General features: G+C 45.2%; 1 protein-coding gene across 1 annotated transcript in view; it reads right to left on the bottom strand.

Annotated features, from left to right (window-relative positions):
- Window positions 1–283: 283 nt before the first annotated feature.
- UBE2QL1 (ubiquitin conjugating enzyme E2 QL1) overlaps window positions 284–27,617 on the bottom strand; it is a 31,170-nt gene continuing 3,836 nt past the window's right edge. The window contains exon 2 of the mRNA XM_080679330.1: window positions 284–1,619. Within this exon, the coding sequence (XP_080535456.1) occupies window positions 1,488–1,619 (132 nt within the window). The 3' untranslated portion in view covers window positions 284–1,487. The remainder of the gene's footprint in view (window positions 1,620–27,617) is intronic.

Below are 27,617 nucleotides of genomic sequence, written 5' to 3'. Positions count from 1 at the left end.
GAATGATTTCTCTTCCCTCAGAGTGGTAAAATATAATTGGCAACATTCAAGTTTGGCCAAATCATCCCTTTATGTGCCAGTTTCTAGTTATCTCCCTAGTTGCTTCTGGGGACCATTTTAATCCTTTTGCAAAGACTACGGGTTCCTTTGACCCATCTCCTATCTCTCACTGCAGATGGCTGTCGTGCTATGTGTGGTATTTGAAATATTAAAATAGTTAAGATAGATTAAATATTTGAAATAGAAGCATGGCCCACAATGACTGGATTCTCGAGGCAGTGTGTCAGGTATGCATGATTTTATTTCAAATGTGTCCAGTCAGATTTTCCACTTGGGGTGAATATTTTTCTCTTCCTGCGTATGATTATAAACAGTATTTCTTCATCTCATGGAGTTCCTTAGAAAGTTCTAAGTAACTTAACAGAAGACAGAAAGGAAACTGTGGGGAGATTAAATAACAGGAAGTTTATATCACAGTGGGGTGCTCACGCATCCCAGCCTCAGGGGGACACACAAGTGACTACAGGGTGAAGAATTAAACCCGGTCATGCAAGTCGTCGTACGATCACTTGGTATCCTTTGGCAGTTCTGGCATTCCCTGTCACTAGCACACATGATAAAATGAGTCTGATGACTTCCGTGAGTGGAAAACTGTCTTTCGATTTTGGTGGTGGGTTGACCAGCGGAGAGAAGACAGGAACAGAAACCGGCTGTCGGGGAGCATCTCAGGATATCGGAAGAGACTGTCCACATGTCCCCACTCTTTGCTCTGAGCCCCAGGGAGTGCACACCTGGCATCTTCAGGGTTGTGTGCCCCACTGAGGCCACACAACCCTGCCTCTCACCTAAGGGCGCTGGTTTCTCTGTGGCCACCACCCCACCAGCACAGAGAGCGCATCTGAACCAAGAGGGCAGTTGTGTGAAATCACTAGAACCTGGCAATATTAAATTTTTTTTCATGAGCCAAAGGTCATAGCACAAATGAGGTCTACATGTTGTCACAGGGGGGCATGGAAAGACACATCTTTAAGTGATGCTGCCCTGCCAGGGAGAGAAACAGAGATAGAGGGCACAGCGAGCATGTACCGGCGGTGCAGGGCGCTCCTAGGGAATATGAGCGGCGCCACGGACACGGAAATGGGTCAAGCCGCGGGCGTCGAGTTTCCTGCCTGCTCTTTGGAGCTGCTGTTATGGAAAGAAGCTAAGGGCAATGGGACCAGGTGGAGGGGCAGGTGGGCCGGGAAATGTCACCAGCTCAACATTTGTTCTAAAGTGACTTAGAGATGATCATTCATTTATGATCGAAACTTAATCCCGAACAGCTTTTGCTCCCTCTTTCTCTCTGTAAACACATCTGTTCATAAATAACTTAAATGTCTCCTTGGCAGTCAGGATTCAGTTCCGCTGGAGTAAAAAAGGATGGAGGATGCTCAGCGTGGAGGAGGAGATGGCGGGTGTCTGAGTGTGGAGAGGCCTCGTTGCAAACATCAGCCATCGGAGACTGGTGGGGTGACCCAGCCGTACTTTTCATGTGTCTTCACCAAACTCTTAAAGGTGGCTTCCGCTTCCTTGCGACTGAAGGACTTTTTTGATTTGCCGGCCTTTCTACAGATGCGCCCCTGTGTGAGAGGGAAGAGAAACCAGGTTAGAGCCCCGGCAGGAATCCTGTTTACCACCATCTTTGTTAAAACCGGCAAAGTTGTGGTCCTTCCTAATGCCTGAATTGGTGTGATGCAAGGAGAGATACGGAGCATTACAGCTTTGGTACAAGGAGGATGGAGGGGTCCAGCGGCTGGCAAGTTTCTGGGGCAGGGGAGAGGCAGGGGGCTGCTGTCTTCACAAACCCGGGCACTGGCTTCTTCCGCACATGCTCCTCCCAAGACACCGGAAAGATCCTCCACCAGTTCCTGAGCCGGAGGGCCAGCTTTATCCAAGAGCACCCCTGCAGGACCCAGGGTGCCCTCTCCAAGGCAGATACCGTGCTAACTTCCTTCTCTCCCACCAAAGATGCCTTTAATGATACGTTTCAGTTCCTCTTCAATAATAGTAGAGATTTCTAGGTTTACATATACATGAGCATATTTATATATTCACACACACATTTTAAATTTCTGACTTTTAAAATTCAAGCTTGGGAGCACTCAGTGGATTTCTTATGTCATGCCGCTGGGAAGCCGCTGGTGGGGGAGGTCTGTCCTCAAGTCCCCAGCGAGGGGGTAAAGGTAAAGGGCCAGTGATTCCTCACACAAACTTGGGAGATGGGTGGGGGCCCCGGGGGCCTCTTGGGCACATTTCCTTGCACTTGACTTCCCTTAGCCCCTCCTTGAAGACCTGCTGGCCTTTCTCAGTGTCTCATGCGTGCATTTGTTGCTGGGGTGGAAACACTCTAGAAAGACTTGACTGAGTTTCCTCCACCAGCAAGTGCATGCATACTATTCCCCATGCATATTACTATAAACTTCTTCTAATTTGGTGGTTGGTTAACTTCAAGTGAGCTGCTAAAAGGGTGAAGGAAGACTGGACACTGCTACGTACTGACTTCTAGAAACTTCTTCATGTCTCACCAGGACATGACTCCTAGTTTTAATTTTATGATTCCCTCTGTTGCTTATGTGGTATACTTATACTTGATAAAGGGGGACCAGCCAAAGCTAATACATTTGTAATCATTATCATGGGCTGAGATCAAAGTCCAAAGTTACTTCATTAAACATATGCAAATGCAACTTGTAGGAATATCAGCATCAATTTCTGCATGAGTAAGAGCAAATATTATGGTTTTTTTTTTCTTCATGAAACTAACATTCTAATCACCTCTAGGATTTTTTCTATAATACTGAAAATTTATGGTGTAATTTGAGAATCCTGAACTAAAAGCAGTCAAATACAGGTTCATGATAATCTTGAAATGTTCTGTTGGCTTTTGGATGAACATATACACTGCATATTGTTTGTGAAAGTCCCAATTGTTACAAAAATAACAACAGACAAACCCCAATGAACAGACCACTCTTTGTGGCCTTGTCTTCCTGGAAAGAATTATGAACATAAAGTGTCAGTGCCCAGTCTATTCAGCAACCAGGAGACAGCGCCTGCTGTCAGCTAGTCGGAGGTCTCCACGCCTTCACTGCACTCAGCTGTTACAAAGAACTCTGCTCTCCTCTCCTGTTTCCTACACCCCCCTCACAGTTAACAGATATGTTTTCATAGATTGCCTGCCCTCCACTGATTGGCTATTTAAGAATCATCCAGTGAAACACTGAACTTGAAAATGACCATTTGCATTTCCTGGCTCTGCCAGGGTGGCTGAGCTTTTTGCTGAAATGCCCATGAGGTGGCCATGGAGCCAGGAAGGGGAGGACCACTCCATCCAGCCAGGGCCCCTGACGTCCTCTGGCCAAGCTGCTGTTGAACTGGTTCCCATTCTTACTTGCAGGGTCCAGTCTCCTGGAATCTGGACTTTGAGGAAATCTTTAGCCTCACTGCTCTGATGCTCTGTATTTTCCTCTATGAAGTGGGGACAACACTCACTTCACAGTATCACTCGGAATGTCAGATAAGATACTGAACTTGGAAATACTTGGAGAATTTTTAAGTATATACAGTTACTTAAGAACTATTTTCCTTATTCTCATAACATACATATTTCTCCCTTGTCTGTTTCCATTTAACTAATAATCAGAGTCTATTCTGGGCATTTTTGTTAAAATAACTTATTTTTTTTTAAAATACATACTTGTATTTAATGCTGAAAGACCTGGATGTTACAATTACTCAGCCCACTGTGATCCTGTTGTCATTAGGAGGTTAGATAAGTAAAGACTCTTCTGAGCCATAGACTGTAAATGTAAAATTATGAACAACGTAGGAATCTGAAGAATCTCAGCATAATATGGATGCAGAACAGTGCTAATGAGAATACAGCTCTCTGGGGTTGTGTCTGTCAAACAAAGCCATAAGTTGGTGCTTTGGTTTGACCTTTTTGTGGGGCTGATCACAATGGTCAACATGAAAACATTTCTACACAGGTAATAAGTTTTCCCAAACTCAGGTCCTCAGTTCAGCCAAAAGATCTTACAGGGTTTTCATTACCCCAATGTGCACATTGAATTTCAGTCTGGCTCTGTCCCTTCTGCATTTCTCTCATCCATCCATCCATCCATCCATGCACCCTCCCACCCACCCTCCCACCCATCCATTATGTTGGGTGCTTAAAAGACAAAGTGATCCTACCCTTGAGGGCCTAGATCCATCATGGTGAGTGAATTGCATATGTCACAGCTGCTGAGACAGAAGGGGTAGATCAGGGTTGCTTAGCCTCAGTACTGTTGATGTCTGTCATAGGCTGGAGAATTCTTTCTTGTGGATGAGGGAGCAGGCTGTAGTGTGCATTGTAAGATGCTTAGCAGCACCTCTGGCCTCCACCCACTAGATGCTAGCAGCACTCCTTGAGATATGACAATGTCTAGACATCATCAAGTGTCCCCTTGAAATCACCCCTGAATAAGAACCACTGATGTACAGAATAAAGATGGGCCAGCCCTAGCCAGTTTGGCTCAGTGGATAGATTATTGGCCTGTGGACTCAAGGGTCCTGGGTTCGATTCTGGTAACGGGCACATGCCCGGGTTGCAGGCTTGATCCCCAGTGGGGGGTGTGCAGGAGTCAGCAGATCAGTGATTCTCTCTCATCATTGATGTTTCCATCTCTCTCTCCCTCTCCCTTCCTCTCTGAAATCAATACAAATATATTTAAAAAAAAAACACAAAACAGATGGTCCAGAGCAAGGAGGAGTCAGATCATTCTCTGTTTTGCAAATAATTGCTACAAGTCTTCCCCGTTAGGCACTGTGTTGGTTACTGGGACTGCAGCACTGTCCAAGGTGGGTATGAGTCTGGTTCTCATACAGCTGAGGGGAGGGGTGGGGGTGTGGAGAGAAAGTCTACCGTGGGGAGAAGGAAAGGAAAAGGTGGGGAGAAGGGTAGTGTCAGTTGTCTGTGCATCCAGAATGATTTCTATGTCTAATGACATTTGAGCTGAGTCTTGAAATATGCGTGGGTAGATGTTTACCAGGCCCTAGTGGTGTGGGTAAGGGGTCCCAAAGCAGAGGTTGAAGCAGCCAGCTTTATTTATTTATTTATTTATTTATTTATTTATTTATTTATTAATATATTTTATTGATTTTTTTACAGAGAGGAAGGGAGAGGGATAGAGAGTTAGAAACATCGATGAGAGAGAAACATCGATCAGCTGCCTCCTGCACACCCCCTACTGGGGACGTGCCCGCAACCAAGGAACATGCCCTTGACCGGAATCGAACCTGGGACCTTTCAGTCCGCAGGCTGATGCTCTATCCACTGAGCCAAACCGGTTTTGGCCAGCCAGCTATATTTAGAGAATGATGGGCAGACACTTGGTAAAGGTAGGGCACAGAGTATACGTGTGTGTGTGTGCGTGTGTGCGTGCGTTTGCACGCATGTGAGTATGAGTGTAGGTGTTGTGGTGGGGGGTGCTGAATTCAACAGACCTGGCTTCAAATCCCTGCTCCAACACTTCCTGGCTGTGTGACCTTGGGCGAGTTACTGTAAAATAAGCATATAATAGTATTATATGACACTGTATTTTTATAAAGACTTAATAAGTTAAAGCATATGATATGCTGGGCACAGTGCCAGGCACAGGGCAAATGCAATAAATACTGCATTTTTTAAGAACTATCAGAGGGCCTTCTTCTTTGGTAAAGTTAGTTGCATTATTTCCTTTTGATAAAAATACAAAAATATTTTATTTTTTTTGTTTAAATATTGTGACTTGGTTTATTTGGTCACAAAAATGTCTTTAGACAAGTCCAATATTTGGAATTTTGTGGCTAATTTCTCAACCTTTTAAATAATGTCCATTTTAACAAATGCATTCATTCTATATTTCTCACTTGATTAGATTCTTCTTATTTTCTTTGCAAACATACCTTCGTGGCATTTTTGTGTGTTATTTACCTATGAATTACAGACTTCTGCTCCTTTGAAAATAAATTTCCAGACAATTCATATGAAGTTTTGAAGTTCCTTCACTCATTTCCTGGGCTAAAATTCAGAATAGCTATTTGTTTTCACCGTCTTAGAAAGTGTAATTGTTGTCTAATGGCTCTCATAAACCCTAACCCCTGTTATGTGGGCTGCAAATGCGTGTTGGGCTCCTTTCAGGCAAGGCAGACTTCCTGGAGGAGGCTGTTCAGGAGCTGGATTCAAAGGTCAAGTGGAATAATCCAGCCAGAAAGCAGGAAGCCAGGAGGAGCTCCGGGCATTTGTGTCCAGGTGCTCCTGGGAGGCGAGAGAGGGAGGAGGCAGGAATAGGAGGCGCAGTAGGAACAGTGTCATAGTGTGTGGCTTCAAACAACAGAAATTTATATTCTCATGGCTCTATGCAGTGCTTGGAGCTCTCACATCATGCGAGATGGACATGACTGAGGGTCCACAAAGGGAGGGGCAAGGGGCTGTGCCTCCATTCTGCTCACTAGCTACGGGCGTGGAGCAAGTCGCCCTCTTTGCACCTTGGTCTCCACATCTGAACCATGTGCCCACTGTGGTATGGGTGAGCCTTTGGACAAGGAGAAATCACTGGCCTGGTGTGCAGGGTGGCAAGCGGGCAAGTTGGTGGTGCGACCACTGACACAGGACAGCTTGCAGGTGACACTGCCTTATGAGATGCTCCAGAAAGAGGACTGGGGAGCAGTGTGGAGCGGGGGGAAGTGGGTCATGCAAGAGCAGAAGCAGAAAAAGCCATGAGTACAGGGGCTGGGCAGGCAAGGGGAGTCAGGGAGGATGCAGATGGGGGCCTGAGTGCTGGGTGCCAGGTCAGTGCCCGAAAAGCACTGGTGCTAGCCATTAGCAGGAAATGTGATACTTGCTTGATTTATAATAAAATCAGAACTTTATAAACTCTTCTTGACCTTATCTTTTTAAGAAACCTCTGCACATTAAAAGAAAAATTTGGTCTTTTAGAAAAGTGCAGCTTAATAATAAAGATGTCCCAAGACAGTAACCTCTATTTCCCACAGGTTTATTAAGTGCCTGCACCCAGCAGACCTTGTGTGTATTGCTAGAGACACCAAGTGAGCAAGATGCACGGGGCTTAGCCAGGGCCTGCTGGGTGGTGGCAGTAGGTGAATGAATGAATGAGTGCAACTGGCCAGATCCCAGCTCCCTGCCCTAGAAGGGCCATAGCCCAGCTCTCCAGTGGCAATGACTCTCATCAGAAAAATGCCAAGATGCAAAGCCACTTCACTCAAGAAGAAATGTTGCCTTAGTGGAACATTCTAGAATTTTCCATTGAGAAATATTATGTAACCACAGGCTCTCTATTAAAGTCTCTAAAACATTTTCCCAAGTATTAGGTAATAAACATCTTCAGATATTTGCTCTTAAATTTGTGAAACTCTCAGGATGACAAAGCCAGCATTAGCTTTAGAAGAACTTGGATAATATTCAATATTATCATAAAAAACCCTCAAGCCACTGGCAGCACCAAAGACACAGTTCATGGATATTTTTGATGCTTGTGAAACATAAGGATCTCTTCCCTCTACATTTTACAGAAAGTTCCAGCAATTATTAATTCTGTTTTGAGATATATCATATTTTCTTGGAAGAAGCAAGCAGAGAAAAAAGAACTTTTTGCTAAAAATGTAAATATCAGATAATCATTTCAAAAATATTTCTTTAGAGATTCCACTCATACTTATACTTCTGCTGAGGCAGCCGGGTCCCAGTGGGTTTCATTAGCGGCACTGGAGCTCAGGAAGTGACAGCCAGACCTACTTATTAAAGGCACTCATGGCTCTGTCTAGCGCTTGCTGGATGCCAGGATGGGGCTTGAACACACTCATTAAAACCTCCCTGAAACCCCACCAAGTGGGCTGTGCTCTCATCAACCTTGACTTATGGATGAAGAGACAGACACAGAGAGCTCAAGGACGTGCCTCAAGTTACACAGGATGCCAGCGCAGGACGGAAGTCCACACTTCGTACCCAAGGCCCAGCTGGCTCTCAGAAACATGGGGAAGGGTCTCAGAAGTAAGAGAAGAAAAATGAGATACTGACCATTCACAAATACTGCCCGCCCTGGCTTCCCTTCCTTCCCCCACTCTAACCCCTGCCCTGGACGGAGGATGAATCAAGGTCACTGAATGCCCTCTAGACCTCTGAACCCTCTTTTCAACCTGGAGCTCCTGGCCTCCATCCCACATTCACCACAGAGCTTGTTTAAGCCCTGAGCTGATCCGTGCATTGCATCTGCTTCCAGCCCGAGAGCCTGGTCTCTCTGCCCCAGGCGTGTGGACCCTCCTAGACACTGGTTTCTGAGTGATCAAAGAAGAGGGGCCTCCCTCATGAGATGCTCGTCCACTCACAGTCCCTGTTCCTGCGGACCACCGGCAATCCATGGTTCCATTTTTGCTAGATGCAGAATGCGAAGGAAGCTACTTGCGACAGGCCAAGCCAAGGACACCGTGTTTCATTCCCATGGCTAAAACACTTCTGTAGTGCAAAACAGCCACTCCTTCCGTGTTTTCTACTAATGAGCTAATTCTAGATGCCTCCTCGTGGGTTCGGAAAAGTCCACCCTCTGCCTCTGCTAGCAGAGACTTCATGAGTTTGACAAAATTATCCCAAACTGGGTTGATCTGGAAAAACTGCATCAAGAAGCAACACAAGATTTTCGCAGAGAACCAGGGCAACATCGGCATCGTGTTTTCACCCTCAGGATGGTTTCTGGTTTTAGGAGCCATGTCTGTCTGGGTGATTTATGGTGACATTTCACAGCTTCACGATCTTCCCCAAGCAGTGTGACTTGCAATGACAGAGAAAGTCACCACCACCACAACAGTTAACAAGGCAACTTTAAAATGGGAAAGGAAATTCTACAACATCAAATAAATAAAGCTGATGAGATTTTGGATTGGTTGGATGTCTTAAGATATATTTTCTGGAAAAATCCAAATGTAAAAATGTTATGATTTGGGCAAAAATGTTTTAAAATATATATTACTTTCGAGAAGAGTCTGTTTTGCTATAAAAACACAGCAATAACAAAGACTCTACATGGATTACAAAAGAGCAATGCTCATAGGGATGTGAAATTTCACTTCTGGCCACTGGTTATGTCCTATTCCTGCCTTTCACGTAGGACAGGTCTGAGGAGGGGGTTAAGGTCTGCCTTCGGCTTAGTCCTCCTTGAAGTGCTGAGCAAAGATGGGACTCATCGTTATGAGGGCTTGGATGCAGCCTCCTAGAACAGCCCTGAACACTTAGTTTGTCTTCAAAGAACCACACAATCTAGGTCACTAGTCCACTCCATCTTTGGTTCACATATGTCCAGGCGGGGACTCTGGAATTCTCACCATCAGCCTCCACCTCAATCCCAAATATCAGTCCCCTTCCTGCCAGTCACTTGCTCCAGGCCAGCCACTGTTGTTTCTGAGTGGAAACTGTCAGGATAAAACTCATCACCTTCCCCCCAACTCCACCCCGAAGAGTTTTCCTTTCACCTCCCTATTTTGAACAAAGCTCACCCAACTTTCTATCCAACCATTTCCTCAAAGTCTGAAACCTCACCAAGAGCCCCTCAGTCAGAGACCTGTTGGCAGAAGCCAGTTCTTCGGATTTCAAAGATGGAGGCGGTGGTCATCAGGAATGCCAGTCACACCCGTCTTGGGGGCCAGAAAGTGGGGTAGCTTCCCATAAATTCCCCACCTACGCCCATTATACTTGCAGCAAACCTTAGCAGGCTATCTCCAGTGTGAGGGCTAGGTGTGAGTGTGATGCATCAGGAACCCCTGGCATGGCTGAAACCATGAGCTTGGCCTAAGATGGCAGATCCTCCTACATCAGTCTGACTGGAGGGTCCACAGACTGGAGCCAAGCTCTGTTTGTGAGGCTCGTTGGGTGCACGAAGGTCGGGTGGAGATGGGCAGATGTCCAGTTAGTCTGAGGCAGAAGGCTGTGGGGGGGCTAATAGGTGTGTGAGAGGTGTGGGGGTCTATCCTGCTGGCCCTGTCCTCCCAGGGAACGGGGCACCCTCATGTGACCATGGGCCTTCAGCACTGATGTAAACTGGTGGTCCCAGAGCTCATGGGTTAGGCCACTTGGGTGAGGATGGGTGGAGGCAGGGATTTCTGAGTCCCTGGAGTTGGGGTCACTGGTTTCACTTCTCTCTACCCCAAGAGGGGGTCACTCCTGCCCTGTGAAAGCAAACCATTATTGGGGGCAACCAGTGTCCAGCAGAGACAATGGTGGTTTGGCTTTACAAATCCAAAGTACGTTTTCCTGCTGAGGAATCTAATTAGCAAGTGGGCATTGCACATTGCATATGACCGAAGGTCACTCCAAGGATGAAAAGAACCAAAAAGGATCACCTGCTACAGGTTATGTGTTCACGTAGCATTTCTGCTTCCTGTGTCACTTTCATAAAAACTGTCCTAAGTTTTGGGGCTGATGTGGCACACTTGAGGAATGCTGTGACACTTTCATGACCCCTTTCTCCCCCGCCTGGAGTTTCTGCTTCATTGGACCATTGGATTATGAGTCAATGCCCAGTCACCCTCCCTCAAGCTCCTCAGGGCAGCAATGCCAGCCCAGCAGGACCAGCCCAGCAGGACAGTCTTCAAAAGGGATGCTCCCCCTGTGGGAAAACTGGCCTTCTATGTGCTGAAAACGTTGAATAACAAACACCTTGTAATAAACTTGACAGTGCCTGCTACATTTGCTTGAGAACACACTTTTGGTTGTTTTGTGCATCAGCTGCTAATGAGGCGCTAATGAGGTGCCAGGGTGCTGGATGCTGGGGGAGGCACCGCTCTGCACAGAAATAGGAGGCAACTTCACCTCTGTCACCTCGGGCCATTAGACTGCACCTGCTGGGAAGATAAGGAGCTTGATCATGACAGCACCCCTTTCCCCTGAAGATTTCCAGACACTCACTCACACCTGAGCAGGTGCCACTCCACATTTTGGGCCATTTCAGGGGTGTGATGGCTTGTCCTAACTTAACCAATCCTAGTGCACCTTACATTAAAAACCAAGTGTATCATAAAACAACGTTCTGGAGGGTCTTGTGGTGAAATTCAGCACCAATAACATGCTCGGGAAAGTCAGCTCATTTCCGCACCATGGGCGTGTATCACAGCATGTCAGCATTCTGGGTCCATGGCTGGAGTTACTGCTCTCGTATCACACCCATCTCTTCTGACTCTCCTCTTGCTCCCACCCCTCCACCACCCCCACTCCCTGCCTTCCAATCCCCTCCACCCTGTACTTACCCTACATTGGTTTCTTGTTAAATAAAGAGCTCTGAGCATGGGGAGTCCACCTGGCCATGTGCCATGAATAACTGGATAAAAGTGAAGGATTCAAACCATTGCAGGGCTACATAGCATCATCCCCTGCTCCCAAATTTGCCATTTGCTGGTGTCACACAGGTGATGGTTCTGGTGCAGGTGGAAACCAATACATGCTTTTCCTGTTTACAAGATGATGCAGGGCATGAAATAGCTTACTCGGTGTTGAGAAAGGAGGTGGGGATGTGTCTGGAAAAGGTGGTGTTCTGTTAGCATGAAATCATCTTATGATAGTAATCAAGGAAAAAAGTTGGTTCTAAATTCAAGTTTCTAGTCTCTGACTGAAAAGCTTAGAAAACTGAGGGACTGATTTTGACTGACCTAATAAAAATTAAAAAGTGATTTTCTATAGGCAACTGGGATGGCTATTATTACTTTTAGGTCATTACTTTGGGGATGCTCTGATTTCAACTCTCTTATTTGTATAAGGGTGCTCCTACAGTACTTTTTCTTTTTGATTGAGTAAGAATTATAATAAGTAGAGAAACGAATTCAGTCAGTGATTTTTATAAACATCACTGGGAATCTTCAAACAATACATACTTTACAATACAATATGGGTCAAGTGTGTCCCAGTCAATGTTCAGGGGACTTCACGTATATACTAGTAAGTGTGCTCAATCCTCACCAGGGAGGAACTGGCATAACCTCACTCCTGATGAGGAACCTGAGGCACAGAGTTAAAGTGCCCAAGTTCATGCAGCAGATGGGTGGTGGAGCTGGAATCTGACTCACAAAGTTGGTTCCAGAGCCCCTGATCATAACTGTACTGCTGTACTAGAAAGAGTAACAACAAATAAGGTGCCGAGTGTCATCTGCTCAGGAAAGGCAGGGAGGGCTCAAACAGCACTGCTGCCCTCTGTTAGTGCTGGTGGTAAAACCAAGTCCTTGCTCTACAGAGTTCAAGGTTCTTAGAAGACAGGAGACAGCAGGGAGGGTTTGAGATGGGCTGCAGAATGCACAGAGAAAATAAATTAAAGGGAGCTTAAATTCTGAAAAGGAGTACACGGAGCTGGGAAGAGGGGCATGGCGGTGCTTACACATTATGTTAGGTTCCTCCAGGAACCATCACACAGGACTGTACTAGCCTGTTCTCAGGTCTAGGTGGGAGACTGGTGGAGATATTTGGGGATATTTGAATGAGTTCCTCTACTCTTGAGTAAAACAAGAATGCATGCAAAATGCAAATAGGTGAACAAAATTGTTTTCAATAAACCTTGTGATGAATCTGGTTCATCGCCAAACTCTTAAGTGCTTGGTTTAAACAGTTTGATCAATAAAATTACCAAATAAGAATTGTTTTCTGATGTAATATAAATTAATGAATAAAATTAGCATACAAATGGAATTAAGGGCTTCCAGAAAGCATCCTACATCTGAGTTTGGGAAGGGCATTAAATTGATAAAAATAACTTTGTATAAAAAATGCATCAATGTGGGTGTATCAGCATAAAAACCAATTAGGTTAAAACATATTCACAATAATTTTGATCTCAGTCAGTCCACAAGTGAGGGCTTCCAGGATCACCAAACCTCAAGCTGTTTTGTTTTAAATAATCATCAACCAAGCATCCTTTCTCCCTTTTGGTTCACCTGGAATGTCTACCCTGCCTACCCCAGGCCACTTCCTCTGCACCCTGGTTTTGCTTAAAATCTTCTGTCTCTGCAGGCCCCTAGGCCAATGCACAGTGTCCCTTTTCTCAGCCACCTGCTCCAAGGGCTGAGATGACTCTGAGAAGAAAAGGCAGACACCAAACCCTGGGGCGAAGCAGAGGAGAGGAAATACTGAACCAGAGAGAAGCAACAGGATGAGTGACTAGTCCTGCGTGGACAGGGATATTTGAGACAGTAAAGGCTGGAAAGAAAGGAGAAAAGCGTATTCTCGGCAATCTTGGCCCAATTCAGGGGTGTGGCTTGGAGTAGGGCGCGGAGTATAGAGACCATGAGAAGGAAAAGTGGGACACAATGTCATCAGGTGCACAGGACTAAAGAGGCAAAACACAGCGAATGCCAGGAAAGGTGGAGGGAGCCCTGCTCAAAATTTTTGCTAAAAGCAACGGGAAAGGCCCAGAGCAAGCAAAATCAAGAGCAATCCTTTAGTGGAAAGAAAAAGGAGAGAATGAAAAAGAAAGGTAATTATTATTACTGGGAAAAAGTAGAAAAGAAATTCTGGGAAAGCTAAGAAAAACAAAGCTAAGAAACAACAATTCTGAAAAACGTAAAGCTCACGAGGAAGAAGGCTGCAGGAGGGTAAGGGGGCTGAGGAGATGGAGAAAAGTTCAGTTCCTCAGGGATCTGGAGGCAGCAGGAGTCAAGGGACCAGGCCTCGGGACAATGAAGATGTGAATTCTAAGATCAAAGTCACAAGAGGAAAAGAAAATAATCTAAATTAAGATGTGTTTGAGGGGAAAAAGGGTACTGTTTTTGGCTGAATAGTGTTTCCTAGTTTTTATATGATGATATCCTAATCTCCAGCACCTCCAAATTTGACTGTATTTGAAGATAAGTATCTTTACAAATATCATTAAGGAAAAACGAAGTCATTGGGGTGGGTCCTAATCTGAATTGACTGGTGTCCTTATAAGAAGAGATCAGGACACAGACAAGCATAGGGAAGACCCTGTGAGGACAGATGACTATCTACAAGCCAAGGAGAAATGCCTCAGAAGGAACCAACCCTGCTAACACCTTAAATCTTGGAATTCCAGCCTCCAGAACCGTGAGAAAATGAATTTCTGTTGCTTAAAGTACCAGTCTGTATAACCTTGTGATCCCAGCAGCCTTCCAATAGTAGTACAGGCAAATTCAGGCTCCAATAAGAAAAGCCACAGATGACTGATGGAAGGAAGGAGAGGAGAGAGAGGGAGAGGGGGGGAAGGAAGAGAGAGAGAGAGAGAGAGAGAGAGAGAGAGAATAAGAATAAGAGGAATAATAATAATAATAATAATAAGAAGAAGAAGAAGAAGAAGAAATGTGGGGAAGGTGAAGAGGGAGACTGAGAGGAGAACACAGTAGCATAGAAACCTCCAATCAGGATAAGGCCACCAAGAAACCAAAAAGAGTATGTTTATAGACAAATTCTTTAAATAACACCCTTCATGCTGAAATGACAAAATAAGTGCCAAACCCTAACATGTTGATTGGTGAGCTGGGGACAGGGAGCAGGGACCTGAACTCACTATCTCTTGGACTCTGAACACAAGCTTCCACCCAGTGTCCACCTCATTTATTTTCTGGAAAATAGTAAAACGACATTTCCAGGGCACATGATTTAAAACAAAAACTCATAACACCAATTCTCATATTTACTAAAATATGATCAATAAATTCAGTGTTTAGATAAATTTAAGTCACATGGGATGCACATGGTGCCGGAGGCGAAATTATTTTGGCACTCAGTGACAACTAGACAATGCCTGACTTTTTGACCCAGTGTCATTTTGTTGCTAAAAATGTCCACTTTTTCGACACTGCAATTACAGTGCATTCAACACCCATAATTTTTCTTTGATGTTTATGACCTTGCAGTTCCTGAAAGTCATCAACTCAATTTCACTCTATAATAGCTGTGGAGTGCTTGCTTGATGTAAGGTCTGGGCTAGTTCCTGCAAGCCCCAAATGCCTGCCTACCCAGAGTCCCAACAAATTGCTCCTCCTGTGGGTATGTGACAGGGAATAAAAACTCTATACTCCTTTGATTTGACTAACCATTAAAAGGCACTCACACACTAATGGTTTCCTTATTAACATATTGCAGGCATCAGAAGTTCCAGGTCCAGCTTGTACAAGAAATGGCCTTGACCATACTTCAGGTGATGAGGATCACCCAACTGCAGGGATTTGGCTAGCAATGACCAATTCCTGTATGCTGACATTAAAGATCATATTGGGACCAGCAAGGACACTGCCTGCATATCCCTAGCCCCTCCCTGTGATCTCTTTGTTCTGCTTTAACTTTCCCTCCCTATAAAAACCCCTGCCTGCACTGAGATGCTAGATGGGCTTTGCGACAAGAGTCCCCCATCTTTCAGGTTACCTGCACTTGAATAAACCTCTTTCCTTTTAACCAGCACCTGTCTCACGAGTTGGCTTTCTTGGTGGCAGGAAGTTGAACCTTGATTTCCGTTACAGGGAGTTATACCCCCTGTGAGGAACATCCAGCCCAGCTGGGTGCAGAGACACAGCACAGCTTCCAAGAGGAAGCACATGCCAGAGCAAGCTGAAAGCAGAGTGCTCTGGGATTGCACAGGGAACCTGGGCAGAGGGAGGAATATAGGCTACAAGGAGAATGTGACCTGGAGATGGGTCTGGTGGGTGGGATTCCAATTGGGGATTTGGTCTTGGGGTGCTAAATGGGCAGCTAAAATCTTCCCACAGCAGCTCACTAAACTCTCACCAGGATACCAGGCAGAGGGACACTTGTTTCAGTTTACAGAAGAATAATTGGGGAAGAGGGAAAGGGCAGACCTGCTGCTAAGACCCTGAGAACTGATCTCCCTAGTCATAGTCAGAGCACTCACTACCTTCTGCCTCCCTACTGTCCAGGGACCAGAGGGGGGAGTTGATAAGAGGAGCAGAGGGGGTAACAGGGAGTAGAAAAAAGAATGGGGCATAGGAGAGGATGGAAGAGCAGAGGGGAGGACAGGGAGGAGAGGAGGGAATGGGGGAGCAGAGAGGATGAGGAGGAGCAGAAGAATCAGGATTAGAGGGGATGACAGGGAGAAGAGGGGAGGATGGGGGGAAGAAGTGAAGAAGGGGGAAAGAGAAGAGGATGGGGAGTAGAGGTGTGGATGTGTAGCAGAGAGGAGGATAGAGGGCAGACGGGAGGATGGGGAGCAGAGGGGAGGATAGGGAGAAGGAAGGCTATTTCAGGGCCTGAACAGTAGAGGGAGGCAGCTGGTAGTGAGCAGGAAGGTGATAAACACATACATAGAAAAGACAAAGGTGTATTAGGTAAATGCTCTGCACATGGGAAAAAAGAAAGATTTGAAAATGGGAAAAAGATTCAAGGTTCCACATTCACTGAAGTTACATACGGGTTAATGTGCAAGCATGATTCATGCTGTCGTCTCAGAACTGGTGTTAGGTTCCTGCAGTGATTCTCAAGCAGGAAGTAAGCTGGGGGGTCCTCCAGGTGTGGCCTCCCTGACACGGAGTTGCTGTGTCCTGGATCATGAGGGGCATAAGAGGCATCCCAGAGTACCTCACAAAGTTGCTTGTTATAGGGACAGTACAGCATCTCCCATGGGCTCCACCGACCACTTCCAGGACACTGGAAGCAGGTTGTGAGATAGCAACTTGGAGAGTTATATTTTGCCAATTTTCTGGTTTCCTGTTACAAAATTAAAGTATTCACTCTATGCAGACACAATCAAATTATTGTCTGCCACTTCACTGCATCTAAGAAAACTAGAAAGGCAGTTACATTTAAAAAGTGCCTGATTTTGTGACCTCCCCCATAAATTCGCACATGAGGTTGATATTATTAATCCATCCGAGGTGAGACGTCATTAGGGCACAGGACTGGTGGCCCTTCAGAACTCTGAATCCCTCTGACTGCACCTGCTTAAAATGCCCAGAGCAGAAAACAGCTGCACCCAAGTCAAAAGGAATCTCTATTTCCCAAACATTGTCAAGGCATTTAAAATCTGACTGGGTTTGCCTGAGGAGGTGTGTGTGTACTTAGGGCAGTGCGCCCACAGGTGACATCAGGATAAAGGGGACGTTTCCAGACCTGCCTGCACCAGCTCTGTCTGAGCCTCCCTATTTGCTCTCTGGCCTCATAACTGTTCCAGTCCAGTTCTAACACAAAAGGGCAGCCAGAGGTGGCCAAGAACCCTCACACACGTAACACTAAAATCAGCTACTTCTGATAGAGATCTTCAATACCTCACAAGCACACAAACCAATAGAATGTGTGTGCCAAAAAGGTCCACGGGGACTGACTGGGATCTTGTTTCCCATTCTTTTCCATTGATGAGATGGAAAACCTAAAGTTCCAAGGAGTAAAGGCTACAGGAGAATGTGACCTGGAGATGTGCAACTGAAATGATCTCCACCATAACATTTGATGATAGCTATGATCTCACCACCCTGACTTTGGAATTTTTGTCTCCTGCAGGATTTTAGACCTTTTGTAGCTTCCCTGTTCCTATTGCAGAATTTAAAACCACAATATATTGAGAAGAGAATTTACTCTGAATGTCAAGGGAATGCCAAATGTTATTGTGGCTCAATAAAACACATGAAAATCTGGGTTTACTGGCAAATGTGTGCAGTTTGTCTACTTTTCCCAACTCTGCTTAATATTTGATTGTACAAAAATGAAAAGTTTAGAATATTCTGGAACAAAAATTCCACTTTAAAATCACAACACAAATGTTAAGCTTGATTGGGTTTTGAGGGATTTTAGATCAATATCCGGCTCCTGGTCCCTGGTGGCCTGACTGCAGTCCCAGGTCCATAGAGTTTGGGAGGAGGTATCAGCCACACACAAGACAACGTTTGCAGTCGATAGCAGCATGAAAAAATGGAGGGTGTCCCATCCAAGGCCCTCTACTGAGGAAATGCTATGCTTCTCTCCATCTATTCAAGGGTCTCTTTCTTCTCCCTTCCAGTCACTACCAAACCCATGTTCTCTCCCCAGACTTTCTCTAGGATCACTGTATTATAAATTTGACATATGGTGTATGTTCAAGGTTTCCAAAAATAAAAGTTTTAAAAGATTTACTCACCCAATCTCAGAGTGAAACCTTCTAGGATATTCTGAAGTATTTTAAAAATGCTACCTACCTGTCAATAGTGTGACTTACTGACTTAGAAGACTACCTGAAAATAGTGAAATGAACGAGACTGGCAGGAGATGAAAAAAATGAGGATTGTGTACAAGGGACCAATAGTCTCTGTAATTATTTAGAGAAAAATAACATAAAATAGAAAATGTTAAGTAGCAAATAATGGATGATTTAGAAATTCATGGTTTCAAAAGGTAAAATTACCTATGAAAAATTCTTTATCACTCAAATGATGCTTGACTTATAAGGCTAGTTAATATCACTGCATTATTCTTCTTAAGACCAAACAAATGACAAAATAGCAGTCTTTCACTGTAGGTTTAGAAGCCAAAAATGTCCGAAGTTTTTCCTTGTGGCCAAGATCTTGAAACTAACAGTCAACAGTAAACACGTGTAGGCATTAGATTACAGACTCTAGAAATGTAGGTATAGGCGTCAATTAAATGTTTTAATTGCTTTGGTTGTCAAATAGCTTATAGTCAAGGACTAAGAAAGTATGTTGGTCATGTCCTGAAGGCCTGCCTACAACCCAAGTTCCAAAAATGTTTAAAAGTACACTTTGTTTGAGATAATAGAAAAAAAAATGTAGCTACTTAAGCACAAAGCAACAATAGCTTAAATAATAACAGTGATCACAAGATGTTTAGTCTCTGCCTTCGGCTTTAAAGATAACATCACTGACACACAATCATGAGATGTTTTGCAGAATCCTGGTTCCTTAGTCCAGTTAGATCACCGACCACAGTGATGAAGGCTCCAGACAAGATGATGTCAGGAACTGAATTAATCAGGCTAAGGAAAACCACTGAAGCTTACACAAGAACTAACCAGTCAGCATCACCTGAGACCCTAATCCCTAACCCTCAATCTTTGCATTTGAAAATCTTTGATTAAAAATTAGTAGGAGTTCAGGTTTTAAGGGATAGCTTCCTGTTCTCCTGTCTTGGTGCCTTGCCAATAAACTGCTTTAATTTCTCCACCGCAAAACTTGGTGTCCAGTGTTTGCCTCTGCTGCATATTGGGTGGTCGGACCCTCTTCAGTTTGGTAGCCTTCTTAACATTTCCCTCAATGTTCTGGGGGCAACTTAACTTAATGGTACAGTGTGGAAGTTTCCATCGAATATATGGAGACCATCCACAGGAATTTGGATAAGACGTATTCTGTCCTGAATGCAAGCTGAGCAAGGGCCATCTCTTACTTCCTGAATCCTGTAACATGCTCACCCAGCCCTTCGTGGCAGACCATCCACTCTCTACTCAATGGTCTCTCAGACTTGGGTATTTGACAACTGCTTGCTGATGCTACAACATGAGACAATATAGAAGGAAGAAGATGCCTCTTGGAAATTATCTCAACCTCTCATTCCTACTGGAGATGTCGTGTTCTGGTTCAATAATATTACTGGCAGGAACCCATGAAGCAGACACTTGCCTCGTCCCCCGTGTGTGAGCCGCCTTGTTCCGCATGCCGGCACGCCTCCCTATCTTGGGCCTCCAGAAAGCCATGCATGTGCAAGTGCTTTGTGAATGCAAGCTTTGCTCTGGGATGGGGGTCTGACTTGTTCTCACCAGGCTGTCTCAGTCCCAGGCCCTTGGCTGGCACCTGCTGGCCGAATCCTCACTCCTTTCTCCACCCAAACCCAAGCCCCTTAGATCTGCTTGCTGGCTGTGTCCTTCATACACTTCCTCCCACATTCGGGTTTTCAGTCCTGGGCCTCGGGTGTCTTTCCTGGTTGGGTGCTGACCAAGACCACATTCTGAACTCCCTGAGGGTGTTCTGGCCACAGTCATGGTGGGACCATCTATCACCGTTTTAACAGGTCTGAAAGGGTTAAATGATAGTCACCTGCCCTTGTGCAGTCTACTGGCCCCTCAAAGGCAATAAAGTCAGGTGCTAACAGAGCCTGCTGGGTTCATCCTTTCCAACTAAGCCCACTCACTTATCAAAAGGCAAAGCCTGCTGGCAGCCTTGGAAACTCCAAATGGTGTGTGGTTGGGGCCAAGTTGTGGCTTGAGGGCCTGTAATATTTCTCTTTGGACTGGGCAACTGAAATGATCTCAACCATAAGATTCGATGACAGCTAAGTAATTAGCTTGCAGGAAAGAGACACAAATAACTGTGAAAAACAACCTAAGCAATGCTGGATAGATCTGTTTCTATTTGGTGACTATGATGCTGAAAACATTACAAATCTAAAGCAGTAGTTATGGCAACACCACCCATGGATTTAGATATTATAGACTCTCTTCCACGTAGATGATAACATCCCTTCTTAGAATGACCTGCACAGCAGGCTGAGAAACAATGGGGACAGGATGCTTCATGCCTCAGTGATCTCAGATGCTGAATTTCAGATTTCAATATTGCTAAACTATGGGAAAATCACTGTGAATACAACAAAAACAGCATAAAAATCCTGGAGGATCAATGAGCAGTATACCATTTCCTCTGGTTGTGAGAATGTCGTTCTACCCATTTGAGTCCTAAGACTTAGAAAAAATGCTGGAGACATCTAGTTGCTCGCCTTACCCTAGATGAGGGGCCAATGTCCAGGGCCCTAATTAGCTATTAAGAGAAGGGAGGCAAGCACTGTGGAACTGGAACAGCCTATCTAACTGATAATCAAGACGGCTACTAAGTGACTAACAGGCAGGAGCATCCATAGTGTGGAGACTGAAGACGAAGAGATGGTTCACGGTCCAGGTGTGACGGAGTGGGATGGAGTAAGATTTCATCATGCTACTCAGAATGGCGTGCAATTTAAAACTTATGAATTGTGCGTTCCTGGAATTTTCCATGTAATATTTTCAGACTGAGGTTGACGACAACCGTGAATAAAGGTAAACTACTATAACTACATTTCCTTTGAAATCCTGTGGATTTTATCTTATGCATTTAAAAACATTATTCTGAGGAGAAGCCCACAGGTGTCCAGGTGCTTAGAGGCTGCGCAGTCCTCCACATGACCTTGTGGGGGCCAGACATGGCAGGAGGGGTTCTGGGGTCTCCTGCTATTCTCTGACTGATCTTCGAGAATAACCGACAAGAGACCTCCTTCTCTCTTATCTATGAAAAGGCAGATGCCAGGATCCTCTTTTAAGTAAAATTACTAAAAATAAATCACCCTAATCCAATCCAGCAGTTCAAAGTCACTTTTTATTAGATTAGCTTTATTTATGAATTAGAATTATTTCCTTTAAGCTTTATGTAATTTTATTGGTTGACCCTACAGTTAGAGAAACTGTCTTTTATGAGCTAAGACTTTCCAAAATCTACATTATAAAACTGATCAAAGGCAAAACAAGCAGGTCTGTGAGGGTTGGGATGGCAGCTAACACCCTGAGCGGCTCATCTGCATTAGATTTAGACCATTTTCAGACTGGACACAGGTCTTTCTTTCCCCAGAAGGCCCTATATGCAGCTATGGGAGGCTCTGCCTTCCAAGGCCAGGCTACAGGGCGGCTCTGACCCCACAGGCAAGTTCTCCCACACACATGGGCTGCAGAAGAAGCTTCCATGAGAAACAGTCCCCTTGTCACAAAGTGAGATTAATTATGATTATCCCAGCTGGCATGGCTCAGTGGTTGAGGGTGGAACCTATGAACCAGGAGGTCATGGTTTGATTTCTGGTCAGGGCATAGGGTTGCAGGTTCAATTCCTAGTATGGGGCATGCAGGAGGCAGCAAATCAATAATTCTCTCTCATCATTGATGTTTCTATCTTTCTCTCCCTCTCCCTTCTCTCTGAAATCAATAAAAATATTTTTTTTAAAAAGAAATTACTACATTAGTATTTTGTTGACTTATTAAAAGTTACATTTAAAAGCTTATAACATTAAACTAGCTATGTTTAATTTAAGCTTGTAACAAATTCAATTGAAATTTCTTCCATGATACTTCTACTTTTCTCTGGCTGGCAACAAGTGGAGTATGGTGTGTCATTAATTGTGAAAGACCTCGGCACAGATAAATCCTTGCAGCAATTCATATTTATTTTGTACAATGACATCCCATTCCTGACTGGTGGAAGCAAAGTGGGTGCCCAGCTTGACACACAAAAATCACCTTAATTCATATGTATTGGTAAGGCAAAAATAATTGTTCTAATAATTATGTCCAACTTTATGTAATAATTGCTATTATAACCAACTAGAGGCCTGGTGCACGAATTTGTGCACCAGTGGGGTACCTCAGCCTGGCCTGCAGAATTGGGCTGAAACTGGCTCTCTGACATCCCCTGAGGAGTCCCGGATTGTGAGAGGGCACAGGCCAGGCTGAGGGACCCCACCGGTGTCAGGGAGGGACGCAGGAGGTTGGCAAGCCAGGGAGGGACTCCAGGGCACATCTGTGAGCTAAGCAGGGGTGGAGAGAACCAGCTAGTGTGGGTATTCTATGGCTGGAAGGGGCTGGTGGGAGAGGGACCTCTGTGGGGGCCATGGCAGTAGAGGAGTGCCCCTATGGGTGGGCATCGTCGGAGACTTGGGCTCTATGCTGTAAGGGTCACAATCAAGGGTATGAGAATTCCAGGTCTGCATCTTAGAGGAACCAGGAAGGTGGCAGCAGGGAGGGTGGGAAGGGGCAGAGTGACTGGATAGGGGCAGTGCAGGAATTCAAGCAGGAGGTCACAAGTATCCACTGAGTAGGGAGTAAAGGGTGGGCAGGAAAAGCTGAGCTTGACAAACATGAAAGGAAGCATCCCAGTTAATTCTCTCCCTGACCCACCTAGGCCTGATGAGGGGAAACCACCTCTTTTGGTTCTCATGCCCTGTCCTCCTCTTTTAGTTCTTTGTCACATGATTGGTCCCAGATCTGCTTTGTCCCCTGACTTTCTCAGTCTTTGGTTCTCCTGCTCATCTCAGCTTGCTTTCTCCTGGCATCTCCAAATTACCCAGCCTGGGAGATGGCCAAAAGGAGGACAAAATAACACACAGAAGGGGAAGGGTCACCCCAGAAATGCCACTGATGTGGATATAGTGCCCAAGTCATGGTAGACCCTCAGCAAATGGGTGCTGAATGAATGAATAAACGAAATGTGTGACAATGAGGAAAAAACAAACAAACATTATCTTAGTTTGCTGACTTCCTGGTAGGAAAGTGTAGACATTAGAAACATTTCTGCTATTATGAGAGCTTTGTGTATTTTGAGAAATGCCTGCTCTTTCCATTTATTAGCATGAAATAATGTTGAGAAAATAGGCTAGCCCTCAATGGTAGAGTCAAGTCCCACCCACCTGTCAGTAGAGGTTTCCCTCTGGGAGAATCAAATGGAAGTTTGAAGATGCTGCTGACCCCAGGTTCCCACCTCTCCCAAAGCCCCTGTGTACACACACCCACATATATTCAACGAATGGGCACTTACCCAAATACCAAGCAAACTGTAACTGTGAAGCTGCCTGTTGTGTCAAAGACATATGAATGGATTTGCGTTATCCCCACTGGGTAATCATTTCTCCATGTCAGGCACTTTACGTGTCTCTATTCACCCCCGTGTGCCTAGCAAGTGCCTGATACATGGCAGGCACCCCATACCTTGCCATGTGAATTAGCTGACTATCTGTAGTTCTGGGTAGTCCATACTCCAGTCTTCCCAGCTGTGTCTAATGAAGAGCCAGTGACCTGTCTTGAACACATGTCCTTTTGCAGGGTTCGCACCTGTTTTGGTCTATGCATACTGTCCAGGGAGGAAGGACTTGGTTTTATGACGGCAGGGCTTCAAGGGGGCTCCATCAGGGTTGACAGAGGACAGCGAGTCTAATTAAGGTGGAGAGGGGAAGGTTAGGGGGGGCTGATTTTTTTACCCACCACCACCTGAGGCTCCCTGCTGCAGCTGCTGTGTGAGGACACATCCCAGATGGTGGAACCGGAAATGATGAAGAATTACTGGTCCAGTGTGGCTTTTTCCGTCCTGGTCTCCCCGTAGAATCACAGAGGAGCTTTTCCAACAAGCCTCTACCAGGCCTGATCCTAGACCCAGGAGTCTGAATCTCTGAGAGTAGGGCCCTGGTATTGGAATGATTTAGACACTCCCCAGGGCACCTGGTTTACCACCAGGCAAGAACCACTGACAGAGGGGAAAGGAGTTAACACCTGTCACCCATCCTCCTTCTCCCTTCTCACTACCTTATCAACACAGCGAAAAACTAGGACTCAGTTTTGAAATATGGCTCAAAGAGACCACTGTTAGTGGCTGCTTTAATAAATAAGTAAAGCCCTAACCGGTTTTGCTCAGTGGATAGAGCGTTGGCCTGCGGACTGAAGGGTCCCAGGTTCGATTCCAGTCAAGGGCATGTACCTTGGTTGCAGGCACATCCCCAGTAGGAGGTGTGCAGGAGGCAGCTGATGGATGTTTCTCTCTCATCCATGTTTCTAACTCTCTATCCTTCTCCCTTCCTCTCTGTAAAAAATCAATAAAATATATTTTAAAAAAATAAAATAAATAAGTAAAATTAGCCATCCCCAAATGATATCTGAGGCTGCTTTTCTGAATTCACACACACCTGTTTCTGGGGCTGAGAAGGGACACACTGGGTTGTGGCTCTCAGACTTTAAATTGAACTTTAACTCTGTCCATAGTGGCACTTTCCATGAAACAAACAAACACAATTCCCAAACTGTGCTGTTCCTTAAAAAGAAATAAAAAACAAACCTCCCACACCACTAATATAAATCAGAAGAGCAAACAGAAATGCATTTACATTCTCTTTTGGCAAGTTTAGATTCTCAGAAGTCGGCAACTCAGGGCAAAGCAAGTCCCTACTATTAGTAACTGTCCCACCAGCCTGGGGAGGAGCAGCGCCAGAGAGCAGGGCTGCCGGCCGCCACGTCGGCGTGGGACTATTTTAGGATGCAGAGTCCTGTCTGTGTCCTCCTGCCTGTCCTACTTGATAGCAGAACAAGCTATTTTTTCCTCTGAACAGTCAAGCACCTGGATACCTCAAGCTGCAGAGTCATCACGGTGGGTAAATCTCTCCACTACCTACACGTGGCACAGAACAAACCACACAGTGACTCATAGAACCCCTTCAAGTCCACTCTGAGTGAACGCACGTGTCACTCACCTGGTATTATCACTGTTTGCGCTCTAGGTTCTCCAACCTTCCTCTAAAGGGGAATAAATACATCTGTCCATTCCAAGCTGCACTCCAGGTTGGCCTCCTGACCCCCCTCAGTGTGGCCCTGTGTCCACACAACTGCCTTCATTGTCATTACTCTGCAAACCAGCACAGCCTCTAAAGCAGAGGTGGAGAACATTCAGGCCACGAAATCATTTAATCTGGCCCTGCCAAGGCATTGGGGGTGAGTTAATTAAATGTTTGACCAAATACAGCAGGCTAATTTTTAAGTTGATAATTTTGTATGGCCTGAGAATGATGTTATAAATATCCAAATGGCCCTTGGCAGAAAAAAGGTTCCCACTCCTGCTCTAGAGAAACAAGGGATTAAGCTGGTTAAGGAGTTCCTGTTTGGGCTCCTTAGGAGCTGCGCTGGGTCCTAACAAAATTCATGTTTGGAGTCCTATCTAGAACGTGACTGTATTTAGAGGCAATCAAGTTAAACATATTGACGAGAGTAGGCCCTAATCAATATGATCAGGGTCCTTATGAGAAAAGATTATGACACAGACACGAATAGAAGGAAGAAGATGTGAAGAGATACAAGGGGAAGACGGTCTACACGACAAGGAGAGGCCTGGAGATTCTCTCTCACATCCTGGGAAGGAACCAGCCAGACGGCACCTTGAGCTCAGACTTTTGCCCTCCAGAAATGTGACACAGTAATCTTCTGTTGGTGAAGGCCCCCAATCTGTGGAATTTTGTTACAGCAGCCCTAGGAAACTAATACAGGGTTTTTACACATACGTCAATTTTAACAGTTTAGAAGCTCATACATTTTAAGAACCCAAAGCGCTGTTCATCTTCATCATATTTTCTGATAAGACCTGGAGATGTTGCAGTCACAAGTAAAATGCTGTTTCTAGGCCTCATACTTTGGAAGAAGTCTTGAAGATGGCTGTGTGTGCGCGTGTATGTGTGTGTGTGCACACGATTCCCAGTGACGCCCATGTTACAGATCGCTTTAAGGCCTACATCAGTGATACATGTTATGACCAAGGTGGTTTGCAGAGCCCTTTACCTCCTCATCACATTCTGACAAGTGGCCACAACTGCCAGTTTACTTTACTCAAAAGCCTCAGAAACTGGTGGTGTCAGGCAAACATAACTATCCTGGCACCACTTACCAATTTTTTTAATTCAAACACTGAGATCTGAGGATGCTTCAGTCCTGTTGTTCTCAGTCTTCTCCTGACAGCTGGCTGCACATCTGTTTTCTGGGACAAAAAAGGCTCATCATGCAGGTCACAATTCAGAGGCTACCTGGAGAGTGCCAGCGCTTAGGGGGGTGGGCTTGACTCTGTCATACCTGGTGTGGGTTGATGTTCACGGCCTTGCCACTCATTGTTCGTATTAGAACATGAAGTTGTATTAATGTTACCTGACTGCGTGGAGCAGCGGTTTCCTCACCTGCACACTGACCATCGAAACAGTAGAACCAAGTGAGGTGAAACAGCCTAATTGCTTACTTAGCTGGTCCAGAACCAGGCCAAGAGCATGCAGCACATGTTAGTGGCTGCCGATATTATCCTGATCAATAGCATCTTCATGGCAAGTCCAGCCCTGTGGTTGACTCTGAGGGGATAGAGGAGGACTGAGGAACCGTCTTCCAAGTGCCATCTGGTCCCCTGCCCCTGGCCATATCTAGCTAATTAAAAAGGGGACACTCAGGATGTGAGCAGATGTGAAAACAGAATCCTAAGTTAGTGCTCCCTCAAGTGGCTTTTGCGAAACCTTATGCTCACACAACTGCAAGAAGAGGGTCTCTGTCCAGTCCTCCAATTATCCCAGGCTTCACACCTGCAGGACAAGCCGGTGAGCTCCGGGGCACTTCCGGGCAGGACCCTTCAATGTCAGGTTCCCAGAGTCTGTCCACTGTCGTTTCTTCCTTTGGTTGCATCTGACTTTGGTTTCAAGACCAACTTCTTACAGCTTTGAACGTTAAAAATCATGTATAGGAGCTGTGGACTGTCTTCTTTGGGTTCAATAAGTGGTAAAGGGTATAAATAATGGTCTAAAGTTTAAACACTGTCATTTTAAAAATACAGGGCTTTTCACGCAATTATAGAAAAGCAAGAGTTACCTAAAATGTCTCTATTAGTCAAAAGAGGCTTCATGCTGGACAGCAGACAAATAAAAAAAGCATGTCACTGCCTCCACACAGAATACAGCACACAAGAAATTCATGCTGATTTCATTGAAAGCAGCCGCAACCCATACAGCAGCACACCAGAGATTTTGATAACATGAGCCAAAGAGTCAGGTAAAGGCCTTGTAAAATGACTGAATTGATCATATCGTGTGATAAACCCCAACTTTT

Source organism: Plecotus auritus (genome assembly GCF_963455305.1).
Source record: "Plecotus auritus genome assembly, chromosome: 7".
Taxonomy (NCBI): domain Eukaryota; kingdom Metazoa; phylum Chordata; class Mammalia; order Chiroptera; family Vespertilionidae; genus Plecotus; species Plecotus auritus.
Note: the sequence above shows the minus strand (reverse complement) of the source record. Positions and strands in the feature narration are given on the sequence as shown.